The sequence below is a fragment of the Lolium rigidum genome, chromosome 7 (assembly GCF_022539505.1).
Source record: "Lolium rigidum isolate FL_2022 chromosome 7, APGP_CSIRO_Lrig_0.1, whole genome shotgun sequence".
In the NCBI taxonomy this organism is placed as follows: domain Eukaryota; kingdom Viridiplantae; phylum Streptophyta; class Magnoliopsida; order Poales; family Poaceae; genus Lolium; species Lolium rigidum.
This window is the reverse complement of record NC_061514.1, coordinates 103,693,581-103,717,602: the sequence shown is the minus strand read 5'-3', so window position 1 is coordinate 103,717,602 and position 24,022 is coordinate 103,693,581. Positions and strand designations below refer to the sequence as shown.

The 24,022-nt window shown below is 47.0% G+C and overlaps 1 protein-coding gene across 1 annotated transcript; it reads right to left on the bottom strand.

Moving 5' to 3' along the window:
* Window positions 1-12,610: 12,610 nt before the first annotated feature.
* On the bottom strand, window positions 12,611-13,410 carry LOC124679087. The gene has a single exon (XM_047214913.1). The coding sequence runs from the start codon at window positions 13,408-13,410 to the stop codon at window positions 12,922-12,924; it is 489 nt and encodes a 162-aa protein (XP_047070869.1). The 3' UTR covers window positions 12,611-12,921.
* Between the last annotated feature and the right edge of the window lie 10,612 nt (window positions 13,411-24,022).

The following is a 24,022-nucleotide window of genomic DNA, read 5'->3' as shown; positions in this document are numbered from 1 at the left end:
CTTTGAGTTCGATTTCTGGTTTGATAGACCGTGTTATGCTATCCTCCGAAGCTTTTTTCCGTGCATGTTCCTTCTCTTTATCTAGACTAGAGGTACCATCACATGCATGCCATCATGGTACGTGAAGTGTTCGGGCTCATTCGAAGCGAAATAATTCCGAGTTTGGAGCATGGTTCAAAGAAACTTTCGGCCGGGCTTGTGTTGTTCACTAAATTAATCTTGTTAGTACGGCATGTTGCTATCTTTAGAGAAGTTAGTCAGGCCAGTTGAGCCAATTGGTGACATGTACGCGTAATCACTGACAACCAGAGTTTTCTTTTTTGAAGGAGGTAATTGCACCAGACATACATAAAGTTGTCATTCATGTGCAAATTCATACAACTTCTTGCAACTTGTGATGCACCAGTACAAATAGTTGTCATTTCGGTGCAAAAACATACAAAACCAATCAGAACCTGACACTTGTCCGCCATGCTGGCTCTAGACCATCTCAAAGTCTTTAACAGAACCCCTTAAGTTCCACACAAATTGCATCGCAGGCCTATTCGCCTAGGCTCTGGATATTTACGTGAAGCCCCCATTCTCTTTTTATTTCTTGGCGCTGTACCTAGCTGAACTATGGGTCTATGGCTGACCTCCCTTGCGCCGCGTCGTGATGGGAAGTTGCCTTATTTCCACGACCGTTACATTTGAGGGCTCCTTTGATTCAAAGGATTTGCATAGGAATTGTGTAGGATTTGGTTCCTATGGGAAAAATTCCTATACATGTTGTTTGATTCATAGGAAATATCCTATAGGAAAAATTCCTATAGGAATCTTGTAGTGTAATTCCTATAGGAAAAAAGCATTAGCTCATACCTCATGAAAAAATTCCTTTGCTACAATCAAACAAACTTCATCTTCCTATAGGTTTCAAGTAGACATGCCATTCCAATCCCATACCTTTCCTATTCCTATGCTTTTCCTATCCTTTAAATCAAAGGAGCCCTGAAGTTTCACACATACATCTTTCACTGAGATCCCCTAAACGCTTTCACTGTTATCATCATATCTCTTCCTATCCCATGGCTGAGGTCATCTCTAACGTGGCGACACCGTCCGTTTACGACCACGCAAACCAAAAATGTATATGTACCCCATTCCAGCGGCCCGATGCATAGTGTTCGACCCGTCCGCCAAGACGCAAACGTGGCTCAAATATACGGCATGCTTGCGTCTGCGCGGACGTCGCGTGGACAACGCGGTCATCCGCACGTTTCTCGCACGGGCCCGCCTGACGGCGGCACGGATGCTTCGTCTTCAACGCGGCATAACTTACGAGCAGCACGCGCTGTAGCTTTTTCAGGTCCGCGTTAATGGCGCGCCTCGCTTTCCACGCGCGTGCACTGGTGGGTGGCCTCGCAGTTGTAGGACATTGAAGGCGAGATGACGTCCGATCCTTTTAAAGGTTTGCTGGTGCCGCCCATTTTCTCGACCACGCCATTGCCAGACTCCGCAATATCCACCCGAATGACGCCATGGGGAAGAAATCTTGGCCGTTCCGCAAAACCAAGAACGACCACGAGCCTAGTGGCTCGCGATCCGGCAAGAAGTCGCGGGTCGGGTGGTACAAGTGCCCCGCCTATGGGAGGAAAACCAGCCAGTGCCATGGCCAGGATGCTAGCCTGTCTGGAGGAGACTGGTACCTCAACTCCAGGCGCATGTCGGTCCCTTCCGTGCCACGCGAGGGCCGAGAGCGCCGTGACGAGTTGCACCACCATCGAGCCATCTTGTCGGTAGATCCTTGAGAAGATCCGGCGTACACGCTCAACTCCTACAACACGATCTCGTTCAGGATGTGGAAGTTTGACGCGCGCCGCAGAGCGGGACACCTCGGCGACCTCGACTACTTCGACCGCGAGATCGTCGCGGAAGAATACGCTAACGACAATGACGACAACGAGGACGACGACAACGCTGCCGCCGAGACCGAGTGCGAGACCTCGTCGAACGGTCATGTTCAGGGCGGAGACAATGACCACGACAATGGCGGGCCGGCGTGGGATCTGGAGATCCAGCCGCTAGACATTAGCGAGGAGGTCATTGCCATGGCACTAGCCAATAGCAAGCTCGCTATGTGGGACGTGCTCGCCATTCAGCTTCGCGAGTGTCGCGAGTTGGCGCTCGCGCATGGAAGGCCGGCGACTACTCCGGCCACGCCGACGCATTCCAATGACCGCGAGCCAACTCCTACTCCTTCAACGGTCTGAGATCCGTGGCCACCTTCACCACAGCATCCTGCGCTGCCGACGGTATGGCCGCAGTTGCCGCAGGCTCCCATTCCTCCTCCACCGTCGGCGTACCAGCTTCCGTGGCGGACGCCGAAGTTCATCGACCTCGTCAATGACGACGAGCATAGCCCATAACTAAGTTTTAGCAGGCTTTGCTTGCCATTTTAAGTCTTTTTTATGTATTTTTATTAATGTAAATTATGGGTTTATCAGTGGGAAAAAAATTTATGCGTCGTCCCGCTGGTGACACCTCTAGACGCAAACGAAAGCGCGATCGATTTCGACTATTTGACTCGACTCAAACTGATGTTTTGCGTATGTTTTTACGTCCGAAATGCGTCGATGCGCTGAGTCTATTGCATTGGTAAAAATTGGTGATTCAGGGCAGGGATAGGAGCGGTGACATTAAAGTGACTGATCAATTGAGCGTGGCTGGTCCACTTTGGTTTGGGATTAATTAGGAATATCGCGCATCTCAAAATAAAAGAATCTCTTGTTCAAAAAAGATCTCTGGTGATACGTACGTCCCTGTAGGAATTGGCTTCGTCACGACGTGTCCTACTTTCGTGCAGTGATCACTCAACTGATTGCACTAACCTACGTTGGAGTTAAAGGATCATACCTGGGAGACCACGTGCGAGGTGTCGAGGAGCAGCTACACGAACACGCTCGCGGCGGACGCGACAGATAGCTGCTCGAGCCCGGCGCGGAGGGCAGCGAGCGCGGCGGACTCTTCACTGCGGAAGGCGGCGACCTTGTTCCCGCGATGGCCGAGCGATGCCCTTGAATTGTGCGCCGAGGCTGACGAATAAAAATCCCGAATACATTCCCGCATCCTACCGCATCTCCACGCTGACTCGCGCCGCCTGCCCGCCGCCCAGCTAGGGTTCGCCGCCCGCCGCGAGGAGAGGAAACTGAGGAATCGATTCTAACTTAGAGGAAGGACCGCATTGTGAATGAAATCAAACGTAGGGGGTTTCTGCTAAAGATTTTGTGCTGGGAAAGAGCCAGCGTGGCTGATAAGTGTCGGGTTTTGATTGGTGTTGTATGTATTTGCACCTAAATGACAACTATTTGTACCGCTACATCACAAGTTGCAAGAAGTTGTATGAATCTGCACCTGAATGACAACTTTTTGTATGTTAGATGCAATTACCTCTTTTTGAAGCAACGGATCCCATCGATTTCCATTAACAAAACCGCCGACAACTTAAGAAAGTTCGCTATGATCGAAACAATGGGCCGCCGTTGATTTCTATTAAGGAAACCGCTAAGGAGGATTCTGGAAACCTAGCGATGCACGCTCTCAAGATCTTAGCCACCCCGAACCATGTCACGATATGGGCAAGAGCGAATGTTTGTAACACATGTATGCTGAAATCCCTAAACCCACTTCTAAAACTTAGTTAAAAATCTTAGAAAATAGTTAAAGATTTACAAAATTGTTTTGGAACTTAAACTCTAGTATGCTCATTTTCATGAAACTTTGCAAAAAGGAAGCACACCAACTGCGGGTAGGTCACCAAGATTCTTACCTTCATCTAAAAAAAATAATCTTAGCCACTTCAACCGTGCAAATTAGTTAAGCTTGTGGAGGCCACACGCCCCTCAGCCCAGTGGCAGTTTCTTTTGGAAGCCAATTTGACTTTGAATTCGGTCTCTTTATTCATCAACTGTTATCTCATGCATGTTTTCTCTCACGTGCCATCATGGTGAGCTGGATAAAAGATGTAAGCGGGACCAGCCATCACCATTTCACTTTTAGTTTGTTTTGTGATTTATAGTTAAAAATTTAGCTTCAAAATTTAAACAAATAATGATAAAATAAACTACAAGTGAGATTTTGACGGGACCGTTTGCCACCTTTTAGTTAGCAGCTCATTTATGAGCGGGTATTGGCACAAAAAGTGGAAGATCAATGAAGTCGTAAAGTGAAAGAATTTGTAAGTTTGGAGCAATGCAACTTGATGTCACGTACAACCTGCGCTAGCTCCGCTCTTGACGTAACGGAGTGTTCGGTTTACTTTTTTATCATTATGTTTCTTCTGCTTAACTCGTCCTGCTTGGATTGTCATTCACGTGAACTGGTAGGTGTACCGGTGTTACATGGTTCAAACGAAGTTTCGGCTAGGTTTAGAGGACTTAATTAATCTAATTGGTTCACCATGTTGCTATATTTAGAGAAGTTAGTGAGAAAAGTTGAGCCAATTGGTCACATGATTGGGTCATCACTGATAACATAGGAAAGTTTTTCTTAAAACAACGAGCTCCCACTGATTTCCATTGTCGAAACCACGGATAACCAAAAGGGTGGTGTTTCAAAACAATGGGCTGACGATAATTTCTATTAAAGAAACCGCTCTAGAGGATTTTTAGAAACTAGCAACACACATTCTTAAGATCTTAGCCAGTGAACCAGGTTGTGATTCACGCGAGCAGATTTTTGGTACCCAAGTACACTAGGACCTACTACAAAAACTTAGAATATGAGAGTAGTAGGACACAAATATTGAAACCTACCAAAAGATCATACTCCCTCCGTTCCTTGATATAAGGTGTATAGTTTTTTCAAGAAAAGCTCCAAAATATAAGGTGTATTGCATTGAACCACTCATTTAGACATTTTTTTTATGGATTCAATTGCATTTTCTTAGCATATAAGTGTTCTAAAAAAACTTAACATATAAGTGTGTAATTTTTGGCGAGGCCAGCCAATTGAGCCAGTTGATCACATGATTCGATCATCATTGATAACATAGAAAGGTTTATTTTCTTAAAACAACGGGCACCCATCGATTTCCATTGAGGAAATCAGTGATAACCAGATGACGTCGATTTCTATCATGGAAACCGGTCAAGAGGATTTTTAGAACCTAGAAATACATCTTCTAGAGATCTTAGTCACTGAGCAACATCGTGATTCAGGCGAGCGTTTTGGAGCCTAATACACTGGAACCACTTCTAAAACTTCGCAAAAAAGAAAAGCTCAGAAAATGAGAGTGCTACAACACATATTGAAGCTGACTAATCCGTAGCAAGCTCATTTTCGTAAACTTACCAAATATTCAAATAATCATATTATTTTACGAAAATATACATGGGTAAGCTTCAACTTAATATTGCTTAGAAATATTTTTTTTGCTAAGTTTCATCCGGGTTTAATTGTACTATTGACTTAACTAATCTTGTTGGTTTGGCATGTTGCAGTTTTTAGAGAAGTTAGTGAGCCAGCTGAGCCAATTGGTTTGGCATGTTTCAGTTCTATTTCGTCTTCATACTTATTTTCCCCTTTTCCTGGCCTAATATATGTGGAACAATATGATCTGTACCTCACCTAAGCCGGTTTCACTCGTTTAACTATGTGCGCAGGCAGTCTCAGTCGCGGCATTTTCGTTCCAACCCCCAACAACAACTAGCTTCGTCGTAATACAAGTTAGTATACTTTGAGTACGATTCCTGGATTAATATATAGACCGTGTTATGCTTTCTTCTGAAGCTTTTTTCCCGTGTACTACCTCCGGTCTCTTTTAATTAACTCAGATTTAGTACAACTTTGTACTAAATTTGAGTCAATTAAAAAAGAACGGAGGGAGTATATATGTTCTCCCCATCTAGAGCTACCGTCACGTGCCATCATGTTGTGTTTGCGTAATCGCTGACGATCGAAGATTTATTTTGAAGCAACAACTCGCGGCGATTTCCATTAACAAAACCTCTGACAACTTAAGAAAGTTTGTTATGAAACAACGTGCAGCCGTTGATTTCTGTTAAGGAAACCGCTGGGAGGATTTTGGGAACCTAGCTATGCACGCTCTCAAGATCTTTCCACTGAATCACGTCGTGTCATTCGGGCGAGAGCGGATGAGTGTAGCACATGACGCTAGGTTTTACGACTCATTTTCAATCTATAGCATGCTCATTTTCATAAACTTAGCAAGGGATCATATTATTTTTACGAAAATCGACATAGGTAAGCTTGGACTTAACATATATGTGTGTACTTTTATTAGAATTTTTCAGAACTTATAAATACATTTTTGCTAGGTTTACAAAGTGGGTGGACCAAGACATTGGCTCGTTAGTCTTCTCAGGAATCTGCAAAAGAGATTGAACTAGCGGTCCAGATTTTGGCCGTAGGGGTGGTTTGGGTCTAAAGAGGTATTTTTTTCCTCTTTTTCCTCTTCAACTCGATCGGTACCACTACCACCTTGTGATAATAATGATTAAACGGGCACTGGTGAGATTGCACATGGAAAATGGCAAAAAAATCTGACTAAAAAGACAGACCGCATACGCTACACTTCCGTGGCAGTATCGTTTGACGCTGGAAGATACTACTCCCTCCGTTTGGTAATGTATGATGTGTAAGCAAACTATATTAGCTAGCTAAACCGTCTTTCATTTATACACAGAGGGAGTATAACTGTTCCGATGGAGCAATGCGAGCAAAAGGGGATCGCTCAAACTTTTTATCGACAAAGATATCACTCAATCCTCTCTGGTCGACCAAGTTGAGCGAAGAGCACAAGGAGGCCAAGTGCGGAGCCTTTTTCAGTAGTTTTCACACTGCTTCCTTTCCTTGGTTTTCCTCACTCGTAGTTTGCGTGAGATTCATACCTCTTTCAACGGTGCACATCAGCTAGGCTCGTGGAGGCCACACGCCCCTCAGTCAAGTGGCGTTACAGTAACCACCGTAGCCAGCTCAAGTGTACAAGTGAATCGGTAGCAGACAGAAAGAATCACCAAAATGATGGCAGATCACCGCATCTATAATCTATAATCTATAATCTATAATCTATATCTATAATCTATCTATAATCTATATCTATAATCTATAATCTATATCTATAACTACTTATAAAGGCAAGAACTTGGCAGGAACATTTGATCCTATCCATCCATGCTTTCAGATCCGACGAACGATATTGTTCCAATGACATTGCACATCCTTCCATATTTACTACTGCCAATAACGCACTATTTTCCACCTAATCAGTTTCATCTCCCGCAAATCCCGGGTCGCCATCCCACCACGCCACCATACGCGTCTCCTCAGTCCTCGCACGATTGTGCGCGCTCCGTCTCGAACCCGCTCACCAGACCAGACCAGGCCGTCCTTATCCCTCGCTCTGTCTGTTCCTCGATCATAAAGACTCTCCATGGAACTGCCCACGGCCGCCGCCACCCGCGCCCCTCCCTCCTCTATAACTACTTATCTATAACTACTTATAAAGGCAAGAACTTGGCAGGAACATTTGATCCTATCCATCCATGCTTTCAGATCCGACGAACGATATTGTTCCAATGACATTGCACATCCTTCCATATTTACTACTGCCAATAACGCACCATTTTCCACCTAATCAGTTTCATCTCCCGCAAATCCCGGGTCGCCATCCCACCACGCCACCATACGCGTCTCCTCAGTCCTTGCACGATTGTGCGCGCTCCGTCTCGAACCCGCTCACCAGACCAGACCAGGCCGTCCTTATCCCTCGCTCTGTCTGTTCCTCGATCATAAAGACTCTCCATGGAACTGCCCACGGCCGCCGCCACCGGCGCCCCTCCCTCCGCTGGTAAATAATCTACCGATCGTGCAATCTACGGGCCAGACACGCCCCGCCCTCACCCATCGCCATCTGCAGTATAGTCCGCCCACGACGCAAAAAAATTCTTGCAGTGTTCATTTGCTTGCGTCGGCGTCTAGAACGGCCAGCCGGAGGACTCCGTCGTAGTGTACTTCAACTACTAACGCCCACCAGAACTGGCGCGGTGCGGCTCAATTAGGAGCTACTGCAGAACGAGGCATTGGTTTACAGAGGTCAGGGTTCGCAGATTCAGCTTCACTTCGCAGATTTAGTGGCATGCATCTCAATTCTGCACACTACTAATAGCTCCATGTGCTCATTGTTATTTTCTTGGCACCTTGATTGGTTTTTCTGTTCAGTTTTGGTAGTCAATTGTAAAAATGAGCTTAAAATGTATGGATTTGTTTTCACGTGCTAGGTTCATACATTAGCTAATTAGAAGGGCTGCGATGCAGAGGCCGGGGTCAGCCCCCATTTCGATTTTTTTTTTAGCTAATTAGAACATTAGAGGACAGAGAACATAGAAATTTGTAAAGAAATGTATTAATGCGACTGGTGGAAAAGTAATGACATGTTTCACTCTAGAGCCTAAAAGGTATCTTTTCATGTGATGTGCTAAGTATGCATATTAATCTACCATACTAAGTCACAATCCCTTTTCTTTTCGCCAATTATTTCTTTTGAGGCTTTTGTTGATTACGGAGGTTTACTTCTAAGTTTGTTTGCGCCATTATATGCTAGCCTTAAGGTTCTGGACCCCATGCCATTGCAATAGTAACATGACATGCAAGCAGATCTGTTTTTAATCAACAAACATGCTTATATTACTACATTTTATATATTGGTAAGACGTGCGTGATTACTAGTGGAAGTAAAGGTAACATATTAATTGGTGGAATTAATCAAAGAGGGTCTCGGACGAAGGCAGAGACGGACAGCGAGATGGTTAGAGCATGTCTAACAGGCTCCGTATATTTTCGCCCCTTAAAACACGAGTAAAGGGCCCTGTATTCACTTTTCGCCGGCCGAAAACTCAGACGAGCTAGCAGAACCCGTATCCCTAAACTGTAAAAGAGCATATTCCTAGAATATGCCAAATCATTTTTTTTCTTTTTCCCCTTCTTCCTCCTCCAGCCCGCATCGCCCTCGCCTTCGCCCGCCGGCCGGCCGGCCGTTGCCCCCCGCCGCCGCCCTCGCCCGCCGCCACCGCCGCTCGCCCGCCGCCGCCTCGCCGGCGCGCACGCCCGCCACGGTCCCCGTCGCCCCCGCCCACCACGCCTCCGCCGGCCACCGGCCGTGGGCGAGCCGCCCCGCCCACCACGGCACCGTCTCCACCGCCCACCACGGCCGCCCTCGCCGCCGCCACCGGCCCGCCGCGCGCCTCGCCCGCCGCCACCGGCCGGCCGGCCGCCGCCCCCGCCTCCGCCCGCCACCGCCTTGGCCACGACCGCCTCGCTCGCACGTCCTCCCTCGCCCGCCACGGCCGCCCCGCCCGCCCCCGCCCGCGAGAAGACTCCGCAGCACCGCAGCGCGCGGCAGCCACGGACGCTCGGCGGTGCGGCGGAGGTGGTCGCACGTTTCTCCGGCGGGGCTCCATGGCGGAAGCGCTTGCAATTTGGTGAAAATTCAGCGCCACATGTGAGGGGTTCGCCCTGTATTCAGCCTCCCACCCTGTACTTGTAAGGGGCGAGGAGCCGCCCCGTAGCCAAAACTGTAAAAAGTTTACGGGGTTGGGCGTTTTAAGGGGTCTGTTAGACGGCCGGGTAGAGCTCTACCCCGTATATCGGCGATTATTTTACGGGGTTGGGCGTTTTAAAGGGTCCGTTAGACATGCTCTTACGGGAGGGAGACAAGAGCCGAGCCGTAGCATGTGGCGGCGACGAAGATCGGAGAAGAGGAGGCCAGCGACAACGCCGTCGGTCTCGCAAGTGGGGAATTGGAATTACAACGCCCATGTGATGTGAAGTGAAGCACTCCACTAGCCAGCCCACTCCACTGCACCAACCAACCACTAGGGCACAGCCGATTAGCTGGAACAAACAGATGATATATTCCCCCAGCTCGGCCCGGCCGGCCTGCCGAGTGCCGGTGGCTTGGCTCGCCATGAGTACAAGCAGAAGATATGACACGGACAATGTAGATTAGTATATCGTGCCAGACTGCCAGGTATGGTGCGTGATTTGGTACCTCATTGGTGGCATATGATCGTCTACCAATGAACGGTAGCTCCGGAATGTGAATTTGTGATACGGCAGGTTAATCTGAAAGATTTGGCATTTTCTCTGAATGAAGGTTGCTGTTCACTTCCGCTTGGATACAGCTCTTGCTCTTGGCTCGCGCCTCCCGGTGTCACCATCTGTTAGCCTGCATTTAGCTCTCGACCTCGGTGCTTCTAAAGCTGGCAGTAGCCCGCAACAAATGTACATGGATGTATGCGCACGCACGTGTAACGCCAATGACATATTAGAGGTGTCCTCATTACCCCATAGGAACGGCAATCCTGTTAGAATGGTAGACAAAGCTATCGGGCGGGCTGGCGGGCGGCGCGGTCGGAGAGGCCTGGGGCGTGGCGGGCGGCGCGGAGGAGCGGCGAGCTGGCGGGGCACGAGGTCGGAGAGGCTGTGGCGTGGCGGGAGAGGCCGGCGGCGGCGCGGCGGGAGAGGCCGGCGGCGGCGCGGCGGGAGAGCCCGGACGCGGCGCCTCGAACCCTATCCAGGTCGTGCGACTCGGAGCTGGGGTGGGATTTGGGGAAAAATCGTGAAGGGTTTTCTTATATATACGCGGTGGCATTTCTTCCGTAAATACGTAGATATCCTGGGGCATGAGATAGCGGGAGGGTTTCCACTCTGCGGGAAGCTGCGGGAAGTTCCTCCCGAGACGCTTCCGGGCTTGTAGTACAAAATGGAGAAGTGCTTGTAAAAGCTTAGACCCAAAAGTTAGGTGTTTGTTTGGGCTTGTGCTTATAGGGACCTAAAAGCAGTAGAAGCACAAGCTCTAGCCCAAACAAACAGGCCGGATGGCGATCAGGCTTGAACAGCTTCAGAGCACAGGCGATCAGGCTTCATTTGCTTGACCTCAAGCTCCGAATTTCCTGCCATTTCTATGACACTGCGGAGGCTGCTCAAGCTACATATGCTTCAGGGAACGCATGTACCCGAATGTTCAAGTTCTTTCTCCAACCGGGATTTGCTCCCCTTTCCATTACTTGCATAACGAAAATACAAAGTTCCAGCAGCAAAATGAAGGACCGGAAAACAAAAGGAAAGGTTTTGGGTAGGAAAACCCGCTATACGACGTTGGCATCGAGAAACGAACTAGGGGCAAAAACCTACATCTACACTAAACAAACAAACAAAGAAAAAACCAGAACAAAGCCTGAGGGAACCATTACAAAGTCATACATCCCAACGTGATTGCTCCGGTGTCCCCCCCCCTTCAGCTCCATGGTTCCAAAAAATTGGAGTTGTTCCAGTTTTTTTTGTTTTGATCCGTGGAGTTGCTCCAGCTTTTGGTATAAATACGTGTAGTTGCTTCAGCTTTTGGTATAAATACGTGGAGTTGGTTTCACAGAACACAAAAATATGGATTGGTTGTTTATTTACGTTCCACTGCCACCGATAAGTGACCAAAATGTTACGCACGTTTTATCTTTCTCCCCCTCATCTCTCGGGCATGTTTCCCAATGCCCAGACTCTCCCCGATTTGACTTCACTGCAGCGTGATTCACGCCTGCCGCCACGGAATCGAGGCCGCCGACAAACGAATGTACTTACCTTCATCCGGAGTCAAACTTGTCTGAATCATTCTTGCTACCGCGCAAATCGAGTTGTAGCTTGTTGCCGCCGTCGCCAGAAACTTGTTGTGGCCGCCTCAACCAACTTCGTCGTGGGTGAGGCGGCGTTCGATGTAGTGGCGGCGTTCGATGTAGTGGCGGCGACAGCAAGCTCCTGGCGGTGGCGGCACCGAGCTACAACTCGATTTGCGCGGCGGCGAGAACGAATCGGACAAGTTTAACTTCAGCTAAAGGTACATCGACTCATTCGCCGGAGTCCATGATTCAATAGCGACAAATGTAAATCACGTTGCGATGAAGTCAAATCAATAGCAGTCGGATGTAAATTACGGCGTTCCTTGTTTTTATGTTTGTGTACCAAAAGCTAGAGCAGCTTGCAGTTAACTTTTCAAATCCGTCTCCTCTCTTGAGTGCGTTTCAAGATTTCTAATTACCCGGTGTTTGGAAACGTCATGGCAGTGCCGGGTGGTTCAGCGCCGCCGCCATAGCCATCCTCACCGTCGTGGCCATGCCAACTCCACCGCCAGGAAATACTTTGCCACGGGCCAGATGGACTTCCGGCCAAAGATTTAAGCGATCACGCGGTGCGTCACAGTGTGCTCTGCATTTTTATATTTCACGAATTCAACTTCACGTAATTATACCAAAATCTGGAGCAGCTCCAACTTTTCAGAACCGTGGAGCTAAGGGGGACACCGGAGCACACCCCATATCCCAAAGGGGGGCGACACACACGACAACTGGAGATCAAATTTTCCTCCGCGGCTTCTACTTGAAGTTCCACCATCCGTGACCATCATAGCCTCCCATTAAACAAGCTTGGTGCAGGCCCAGAAGACGGACCAGCCAAGTGATGAGCTAGCTCCGGTGTCTTGTGCATTAGCTGATCACTGATCAGATCACCATCAGCTGCCCTATACAAACCTGCCCAGTAACGGAGAAACGAACACATCGGAAAGATTGTCACCACAGGGGACCTGTCTGTTTTTCTTTTCAGAAAGATTTACAAAGATCTCAAGCCTAGTACGGAGTAACATCGTTACTCTTGCTGAGCATTGCTGATCCTTGACAGCTTCATCACTGATCCCATTACATTCCAGTTTGTTCCAATTTAACATCCACATGGAAGCATCCGATCCGAGGAACGAGAACACAGCCGCTGATGCATCGCACTATATTTCTTCTACTGACCATGATGTGCAAGAAACAGCTCCACGAAATACATCGGGGAAATTTATTCAGCAGATTTTTTACAATTTAACAGAGTCGTCTAGCCCAAGCTGAGGTAAACGGCAGTGGCGACGCCGGCGGCGTAGATCGCGACCAGCTTCCCGACCGCCCCGGCGCCAGCGCGGGACACGAGGCCCACCCCGACAATCCCCGCCGCGCCGGCCGGGGCGCGGACGAGCGCCGCCTCGGCTGCGCCGGACAGCACGGCCTCCCTGAACAGCCCGACGGCGAATTCCCCGAACTGAGCCCGCGAGAGCTCCCCGGCGTCTTCCAGTCCGGCGTCGCGGAGCGCGGAGTCAACGCGGACGCGCGGCGGCGGCGAGGGCACCCAGCGGCGGACGAGCGGGAGGGAGACCCGGAGCGCCGAGTGGAGGTGCTCCGACGCGTCGGCGAGCTGGTAGGGGCGGACGCCGGAGAAGGCGCGCTGGGCGTCGGCCAGGCAGCGGTCGAAGGCGGCGTCGCAGGCGTCGGCGAACGCCGGCGCTCGCCGGAGCGCCGCGTCCACGCGCTTTGAGGGGCTCAGGCCCATTTTTTTTTGGAGTTGGTGGATTGGATTTGAGCGGCGTGATGCGAGTGTGGGCTTTGGAGTGATTCATTCAGGGATACGGTGGTAATTTTGTTAGTGATTGGGCTCCAGCCTCATCTATCTGGGCTTATCTTGTACGCATCTGTTTCTAATGTTGTCTTGGTGTGTGTGATAGGCCTTAGTCCAAAGCCCGTTTAGATCAATTGGGGAAGACAGAATCAACAGGGCATAAAGGCCAAATGGTCCAAGTGTTATTTATGTTTATCGTTGTCAACTCGTTCGGCTATCGATTAGTGATTCATAGGTAAATCAGGCGTTTCTAAAAAAAAGGTAAATCAGGCGATTAATTGGGCGATAAATGAGTTAATTGGGTGAGAAATGAATTTATCGGTGAGTCGGTGACCATCAAGTAGCGATTAATCATCCAATTAATCGTTGAATCAGACGATTTTTTGAACAATATATTTAGTGCACATGAACACTAGTGATCTTGTTTTAAATATATATATTTTTTGAGTCTCAAAAATATCTGAAAAAATATCCACATATAGCCAATGATGTATTTCACAACTCTCTAAAATATCAATTTTAAATACACCGTACTTTAAATTTTGAGCTACACAAAAATGATGAAGTGTAGATCTGAGTAGTACATTTTCAAATTTCTGAAACATATTAGATCTTATCATTTTTTCTTGCACAAAATAAAAATATTTTTTCATAATTGTGAGATGTATCAATGATAATATCCAGAATTATTTTCAGATTTTTAATAACTTGTAATGATGCCTTTTATTTTTCTAAAGATGACAAAAACACTAGAGCTTGGGAGCTAAAAGCACTTTTCTGAAATGGCCCTCCATAATTATTGTCGTGGGTAAAGCTCAAATTTGAACTAAAGCCGCGACATTTCCGGAGAGAGTGGAAACGTCTAACCTTAACAAAAGTCCGTTCCTACGCACCCTTATGGCGCCACCGGTTGTGTTCTCCATCCTCGTGGCTCCTACACCATATGTCTTCTTACTACCCACCTGTCATAAGAAGAAAATAAGTGGGGACAAGGATGCGAAAGGGTACAAGTGTGTGGAAGGCTACAACTGGCAATTACTTTTAGAAATGAAGACTCAAAACCAAATATCTTTGAAACCGATCGTTTAAGTTACGAGCGGCCTTCACCTTTGAGGGCCCTGCGGTTGGAAGTACTTGATGTCTTGATGCACTTTGAAGTAGTGGCGCGACGCACTTATAGATACACTCAGATTCAGTAAGTTGGAAGTATTTAGGACGTTGCACTTGGAAATACAAGGAACACAAATAAAAATACTCGATGTCACTTGGAAGTACTCGCGGTGCACTTAGAACTACTATGCCGCACTCTGGAAGTTAGGGCATCTCCAACCGGGCGACCCATCCCGCGCCCGCGCGTCCGGATGGGTCGAAACGGACAAAAACGCGGCCCAGCGCGCGGACCCATCCCTAAAACGGATGGCCGCGGCGTCCGGGACGACCCAAACCCGGCCCAAATCTTGGCCGGGTTTGCATGGCCGCGGACGCGAAAGGCTGGTCGCTCGCGTCCTCCCCTTGTCCGCCCGGCCCGCCTGTCTGCCACCCAAAACACAAGGCCGCCGCACACATCTCCCCACCCGCTCCGCCGCCACCCACGGACCGGCGATTTCGGAGCGCGTCGACGCCGGCCATCGTCGTCGAGACGCCGGCAAGCGGGCGGAAGCATAGGTCGAGGTCCCGCGCTGCTTTCGCCGCGTCGTAGCAGTAGTCGGAGGACGCCGGCGCCGACGTTGTTGTCCTCTCACCGCCGCGACACCTCCCGCCGTTCGCAGCTGCGCGCCGTTTCCGCCGGAGGTGAGCCCTCCCGCACCGTGTTTCCAGCACCGCAAGTCGGCTGAGACGGCCATGGCTGCGAGTCCCTAGAGAAGCATTTGGATCGCCTCCGCTCGCGAGGTGTTCGTTCAAAAGCTCGAACTAATATGTGTCCCTTTTCGGATCATGGTGGACAGCGACGACGAGTACTACTTCAAGAACTTCATCGACACGTCGTCGAAGAGGAGTCCGACGACGAATTTTTCACGGATGCTGCGGTGCTCATCCACGAGCACATTGTCTCGCAGATCCCCGTGTTCCGGGGTCCTTGCCGGGCGCGCGGCCGCCTTGGACCGCAAAAGAGAACGCGGCCACGACCAGCTCTACAACGACTACTTCCAACCCAATCCATTGTTCGTGCCGCACTTGTTTCGCCGTCGTTTTCGGATGAACAGAGCCGCTGTTCCGCCGGATAATGGATGGCGTCAAGATCTACGACGACTACTTCGTGCGAAAGTGGATGCACTTGGCAAGGTAGGCCTCTCTTCGTACTCGTAAATGCACGGCAGCGATTAGGATGCTCGCATATGGCGTTGCCGGTGATTTCGTAGATGAGTACACGCGCATGAGTGAGTCAACCGGCCTGGAATCGATGTACGGGTTCTGCAGAGCGGTGATCGGTTCGTTCGGAGAACAGATCCTCCGGCAACCAAATGCGAGAGGACACAGCTCGTCCGTTGTCGATCAACGCTTCCGTGGGGTTTCCTGGGATGCTTGGCAGCATAGACTCGCATGCATTGGGAGTGGAAGAACTGCCCCTTTGGTTGGCAGGGGTCATACAACGGCCATTCCGAGGGTGCACAGTCATTCTTGAAGCTGTTGCTTCCCATGACACATGGATTTGGCACTCATTCTTCGGAATGGCTGGCTCGCACAATGACATCAATGTGCTGCAGCGCTCTCCGGTGTTTGATAGGCTAGCGTACGGTCAGTCCCCCGATGTGGATTTTGAGATCAATGGCCACCACTACACCAATGGGTACTACCTTGCCGATGGTATCTATCCACCTTGGGCTACACTCGTGAAGACAATCCGAAACCCCGACTCGCAGCAGGAGGCAAGGTTTGCCAAAGAGCAGGAGGCAGCCCGGAAAGATGTCGAGCGGGCGTTTGGCATCCTCCAAGCTCGTTGGGCTATCGTCGGACACCCCGCCGCAGCCCGGGATGTGCAAACTCGTGGGAGGTGATGACCGCTTGTGTAATCATGCATAACATGATTGTTGAGGTAGAGCGGGATGATTCACTCTTTGATAATGACCGGGACGGCCAAGGAGAGTTGGTTACTCCTCAACGTGCTCCGGCATCATTCCAGGACATTCTTCATGCGCACCATGAAATTCGAGATCTAGCTGTACACAACCAGCTTCAAGGCTGATTTGGTCGAGCACATGTGGCAGCATGTAGGCAACAATGCCGCAAACAACAATGATGAAGGAGATCCTTAAGCCTAGAGCATTTTGTATCGTTTCTTCATTTTATTTGAATAATACTTTATCCTTGATTACATGGACTATGTAATGTGTAATACATTTAGAGCATTTCAACTATTTTATATATTTTTTCTATAATTTATTTTGCGTTTTTCTAGTGAATTTACAAGAAAAACATACCATGGGGCGCCGCGACCCAAATCTGGCGCGTTGGGCGCAGCGCGCGACCCAAACGGACGCGCGGACGCGGAGCACCGTCCGCGCGTCCGCTCGGGCACGCAAACGGCCCAAAACGGACGGCCCAGCGCGTCCGTTTGGGTCGCCCGGTTGGAGATGCCCTTAGGAAGACAAAAATGCTCAACGATAGGGAGTGCGGACGATGTACGCCCGAGCTGGGTTGCTCTCCTAATCACTGTGAGTGCGTGTTTGGTAGCCTGCAGCCGCTTTTTTTTTTTTTTGCATGGGCTGGATTTTGGAATGGGCTGTTTGGTTATCTGCAGTTCTCCATGTTTTCGCAGGAACCGGGTTTTAAAGCACCCCGGGATAGGTCCTAGAAGAACGCCCGGAATGATAGTTTCTCCGGAGCCAGATCCGTTGCGGCCAGAAGACTGCACGCGTGGGGAAGGGAGGCGGAAACGCCGCGTCCCTTCGGGAACACGCGCCATAATTAGCCTCACCGCTCCCCTCTCCTTCCGACCAATCCGCCGGACCACCGCACGGAGGAGCACCGGTACCGGAGAAGGAGACGTTGGCGAGCAGCACCGCGACAGGTAATGACCTCTCTTTCTCACCTTCTTACTCGTTGTGCCAGAACATGCCATTCTCGGGCATTTACGACGACATGCACATTAGATCTGCTAGGGTTTCCATTAGGATAGGGTTCAGATTGGTGTTTGCAAGGTGTTCGACCCCATTGGTTGCTGTTCATGTCGTGGTGTGGTGACCCGGCATACCACTGCATGGTGTAGTATGCAAGTCTGATATAACACCAATGAAACACCGTTCCACTAGTATTATATCGCTCAGAATGGTACAACAGAAACATATGTGGGTCCAAGGCATGTCTATAGAATTACAATATTGACTCTGTTACATAAGATCATCACGAGCCTCCTACTTTACAATGAGGTAAAACCGCAAATCAACTCCGTAAGAACGACTCGTAGTCTAGTCTTATCACGAACTCTATTTGTAGAGTATTTAACTAGCTATTGAGGCTATGAATAGATTCTAGCTAAATAGGAGCTAGGTTTAGGAAGCTAGTTCCCTTCTATGGCTAATCTAGGTTTTCTCCTTGTTGGATGTGTATTTGACTCTTCTGACAGGGTCCTGTCCCTTGAAGTAGTTGTTGACTCCTCGGCCTTCGAGTTGTATTGTAGATCCTCCTTCGATGCCTCCATATCTAAGCAGGGGATTTAAGAGTGGGATGAGTACGAGCGTACTCAACAAGTTCATTATAGGAAAGAGGTGTTTGATGCACTAGCTACAACATTAGACCAGAAAGTCTAATACCAATGCAGGTTTTCATAACCATTTCTTCAAAAGGGTTGCTTTTATTCGAAGAACTATGTCCGTCAGCCTTCACCGGTTTACTAGAACTTCATGGAGTTCCTTTCCGCGAGAGTTCGCAGTTCCATATCCCGAACAGGGAGTGACAGGTCACGATTCATTACACTCTGCGAGAGGTGTGTTGCTTTACCCATAAGAGATCTTAACCTTGGTGCCAACCGGCGTACTCCCCGTCCACACTTCCTTTGGTGTGAGGCCCGGTATAAGGTCTAGCCAATCATGTTCCTCCGCTACCTCGAACACCCACCCTTTGTTGCATGCCCCGACCCTGGGTCCACGCCGGTCCCATTATTCCCATAGATTTCAGGGTGGACCCCGACCACGATGTCAATGCAGGGCTCTACCATACATTCCTACGCCGGCAGCTGCAACCCATCATAGACCGCAATACCGTGGGGACTTAGGACTCGCCAGCCTCACCAGCTTGCTCCTTCGGGCGACAAGTGTACTACGGACAATGCCGTGGGGACTTAGGACTCCCCAGCCTCACCAGTTTGCCCCCTTGGATTACAAGTGTACTACGGTAAAGCGCATCAAGTTGATGAACGAGAGGTGGAAACACTTTTGACTACTCCGTCCCACTCCGGATCTTATGGTTAACACGGGTATTACGGCACAAGAATCACTGGCGACATTTGTTGTTTAATCCTAGATGGATATAAACCCTTGCAATGGAACCTCCACCATATCAACACAATCCATGGTTCCATTGCCCACCACATAGTCATATTCATAGTTATGAAAATAGTGGTTTTGCTTTTTATGCAATAGTGATAAACATAGTACTTTGCAAGTAATTTGGTAAAAATACTCAAATGACATGAGCAAGCGATGAACTTGTCTTTCTTGACTGCAAGATTATGCAGGCAAGGTCTTCGGTACGCAATAACTCCAAATTCTGAAATAGCATCATCGTCTGATAAGGACGATGTTTAAAAGATTGGCAAGGATGCAATAATGGATAAGTATGAGATGCAATCGCTCTAAGCGTGACCTAACCCCGATGATTTAGGATCAGTAAGTTGTAATGATTGGTTTAGGGTGTATTGCATTTTAGAGTGCTTCACAAGCAAGGTTCTTATTAAGAATTGGTTACTCGTTATCATAAACAGGTGTTGTAATAACTCATAATAATAACACTAATAGCACATAACAATATCAATTGGTATAATCCTAACATGTAATGAATAGTGGTTGGTTTTAGCACTATATGGCATGGTTAATGATTAATTATAATATATTTCAAAAGAATAACGTTTGAAGAACATGTTCTTTGATAAAGAACAAGTATGATAATTAGGGTTGTGGAGTTCTATGGTTCTAATTGGTTTCTGGAATAAGTAGTAGATGAATCACATCCTAGTTGGATTCATCAACACCTAGGGTTTGTAAGGTTGAATTAAGCCTATACATTCTAAGCAATTATTCAAACAATGTTTCTATCAAGATTGGTTCAGCTTGTTGGTGATAGCTAGCTAGGGTTTATAGGTCCTTATAAGCAGGGTTGATGAGAATTCCTTATTTTCTTCAAAAGAATAACTTTTGAAGAACATACTTCTTAAGTAATAAGAAGTATATCAATTAGGGTTGAGGTTACTCTCTATTTTCTTCAAAAGAATAACTTTTGAAGAACATACTTCTTAAATAATAAGAAGAATAATAATTAGGTTGGGTTGTTTAGGTTTGCTATTTAATTCCCTAAGTAAAGATTGGTTGGTTCCTAAATAGGATGTTCGTTAATTATTTAACACTAGTAGGGTTTAGTGGAATAGGGTTATGTAATGTAAAATAGTAGGTATAGTGGCTATTAAGGTTCATCACAATGGTGTGATGCTAAATAGGGATAAATAAGGATGATGGTTTTGGTAATAGGATCTAGGGTTTACACTTGGTTGATCTTAGTTGATCACCTTGGTTTAATGGTATGCATACTTGGAATACTAATTTGCTAGTGATAGGGTTCTACATTTTATGTGGACATAGATATGTCTTTAGTTGCTAATTATGGCTCTATGGTAATGGAATACCATGATCACATGTTCTAAACTAGGGTTTAGGTTAGAATTAAATTAAGGTTCACATGTAATAATGGAACTAGGGTGTGATGCATAATTGAATTAGGGTCTTAGGGTTCCACATAAAATTATGAGGTTATCACTTGGTTTATAATGGAACTAGGGTTTCCTAATTACCCTATAGGTCTATGATTAATAACTTCATTATCAAGTTGAAGTTATTAATAATGTTGAAATAAAATTAGCTTTGGATTTGACATTTATTATTTTTAATGAATTAATAATTAAGGTAATTATTAATTAGGTTTTAAATCTCTCTAATAAAGATTAAATAGGATAACAAATAAATAAAATGAGTTTTCATGTTTTCTTTATTTGCTTACTGGTTTTATTTATTTTATCAATGTTTTCTTAATTTCAGAATTTTAATTGTATTTAGAATTAAAATTAAAGGCTTAAATAACAAGTATTAAATAATTAGATTTTTATTAAAAATAAAAATTTCATTTTATATTTTTATTGGATAGAGTTTTCTTTTCTGAGAATTTTAATATCTTATTTACATTTTTCTGACTTAAATTGAATTTTCTAGATTTATTTGAAGTTGCAGTAATTTTTCTAGGATTAACAGAATTTTGAATTAAAACGGAATTTACTAACTACACCCGTGCCTGTGCTACTCACAGACACAGACAGGTGGGCCAGAGCCACGCTGGCTGTCACAGTGGCGGTGATGTGGCCACCTTGTGTGTCACCGGCGACCAGTGACGGCGATCGCCGGCGTTCCCGTGGTCCCGCGAGGGCGTGCTTGTGCTTGTTGGAAAGAGGACGCCGAGGCGAGCCTCATAGTGGTGGCGCCGCTCCGGTATGGTCGCCGGAGCGTGGCCGGCGACGTGGTGCTGCGGCGGTGCTCACGGGCTAGTGATGTGATACGTCTCCGACGTATCGATAATTTCTTATGTTCTATGCCATATTATTGATGATACCTACATGTTTTATGCACACTTTATGTCATATTCGTGCATTTTCTGGAACTAACCTATTAACAAGATGCCGAAGTGCAAGTTCCTGTTTTCTGCTGTTTTTGGTTTCAGAAATCCTAGTAACGAAATATTCTCGGAATTGGACGAAACGAAGACCCAGGGGCCTATTTTTCCACGGAGCTTCCAGAAGACCAAAGAACATACGAAGTGGGGCCACGAGGTGGCGACACCACGTGGCGGCGCGGGCGGCCCCCTCGTCTGGCCCCCGACTCTGCCCTTCCGCCTACTTAAAGCCTCCGTCGCGAAACCCCTGATGCGAAAAACCACGATACGGAAAACCTTACTGAGACGCCGCCGCCGCCGATCCCATCTCGGGGGATTCTGGGAGATCTCCTCCGGCACCCTGCCGGAGAGGGGATTCATCTCCCGGAGGACTCTACACCGCCATGGTCGCCTCCGGAGTGATGAGTGAGTAGTTCACCCCCGGACTATGGGTCCATAGCAGTAGCTAGATGGTTGTCTTCTCCTCATTGTGCTTCATTGTTGGATCTTGTGAGTCTGCCTAACATGATCAAGATCATCTATCCGTAATACTCTATGTTGTGTTTGTCGGGATCCGATGGATAGAGAATACCATGTCATGTTAATTATCAAGTTATTACATATGTGTTGTTTATGATCTTGCATGCTCTCCGTTTCTAGTAGAGGCTCGGCCAAGTTTTTTGCTTTTAACTCCAAGAGGGAGTATTTATGCTCGATAGTGGGTTCATGCCTGCATTGACACCTGGGACAGTGACAGAAAGTTCTAAGGTTGTGTTGTGCTGTTGCCACTAGGGATACAACATTGGCGCTATGTCCGAGGATGTAGTTGTTGATTACATTACGCACCATACTTAATGCAATTGTCTGTTGCTTTGCAACTTAATACTGGGAGGGGTTCGGATGATAACTCTGAAGGTGGACTTTTTAGGCATAGATGCAGTTGGATGGCGGTCTATGTACTTTGTCGTAATGCCCAATTAAATCTCACTATACTTATCATGTCATGTATGTGCATTGTTATGCCCTCTCTATTTGTCAATTGCCCGACTGTAATTTGTTCACCCAACATGCTTTTATCTTATGGGAGAGACACCTCTAGTGAACTGTGGACCCCGGTCCATTCTTTAATACTGAAACACAAATCTGCTGCAATACTTGTTTTTACTATTTTCTCTGCAAACAATCATCTTCCACACAATACAGTTAATTCTTTGTTACAGCAAGCCGGTGAGATTGACAACCTGTAATAACCCAGAACATAGGAACAACGAAGGGTAGATTTAGAAATGGGATGTGCATTTCATCGCAAAACGGGGGAAATTTTCGCGCTTTATTGCAACTAAACCTAAGAGGGATCGAGGTTCTCTCTCATTTTGCACTTAGGGTTAGGCAATATGAGTTAGGGAAATTTCGACATAATCTCTTTTGTATCTTGTTGATTTGGGGAATTGATTTCAATTGACAAGTGTTAATACATTTAACAATAAGCATTGCACAATATAAAAATAGAATTCATCATTTAAAAAAACAACTTATGAATTCAAACAACTTTGAAATTCAAAGTGAATAATAAATACAATATTTATTCCAGAATATAAATATTACATAAAGCAAAAGTTCATAAACAAAAACTTGGGCTTTATTAATATCACAACACAGATTACAAAGTCTTTACAATATTCTTGATACAAGAATGGATGAATAATAAACAGAAATGAAAATAAAGATTACAATTTTGCTCCTAAACTAAAACCTAGACTAAATGACTTGGAGAATATCTTCTGGTCATGTTCATCTTCAAAACCTGCAAAACAAAGAATCAACACTAGCCAGAATGTTAGTGCTAGCCAAAGGTTCAGTTTGGACAGTGCAAACTGTCACAGCACACTTGTGCTTGTCCAAAACCAAGGACAGCACAAGATAAGGGCATCAGCAGACCAAACCTGAGCACACACCAGGGGCTCAAGTTTCAGCATATGAGAGCACACAGCTCAAGTGTGCTGGGCAGCAACAGCAAGGCCATGCATCAGCTTAGTCACTAAAGCAGCCAGGCTTGTGTGTCAATGCAAGGAGAGAAGCAGGGTTCATATAAAAGGGACACAAACCCTAGAAATCATCACCAGTCGACCAGATAAGATTCACCAGGTAAGGGTGAAGTAAGAACAAGCTCAGTTCATCCAGTTCTTGAGCAAGAACAGAACCAACACACACAACCACTCAAACCACCAGAGATCATGGTGACCTGAGAAGATCATCCAAGATCTGGAGGTGAAGGGCTGTGACACAAACCCAAGTCTGCATCAACAAAGCATTTCTTTCTAGGAGCTGGAACAAGGTATACCTAGTTCCTGGAAGAGATCCAATGGATCTAATCCATCATATGCATGACATAGTCATGGGGTTGAGCAGATGCTCAACAGGGTGAATCATCACTTGGTTTTCACCAAGGATTACTGCCAGTCAAAAGCTACTAAGATAGAAACCATCCAGATACAGATCATGTGCACAGTGGCTAGAAATCATGCACAGATGCACACACTAGCAAGATCACATGCACAGATAGCACCAGTAGATAGCAAAGATTAGCAGCCAAGACTACCCAGAAAATCCTAAGCATGCAACCATCAGAAACCCTAGATTTCTTCACAGGCAAGCATATTGGCATTCATAGTTAGTATGATCCCCAAATATGCAAGCA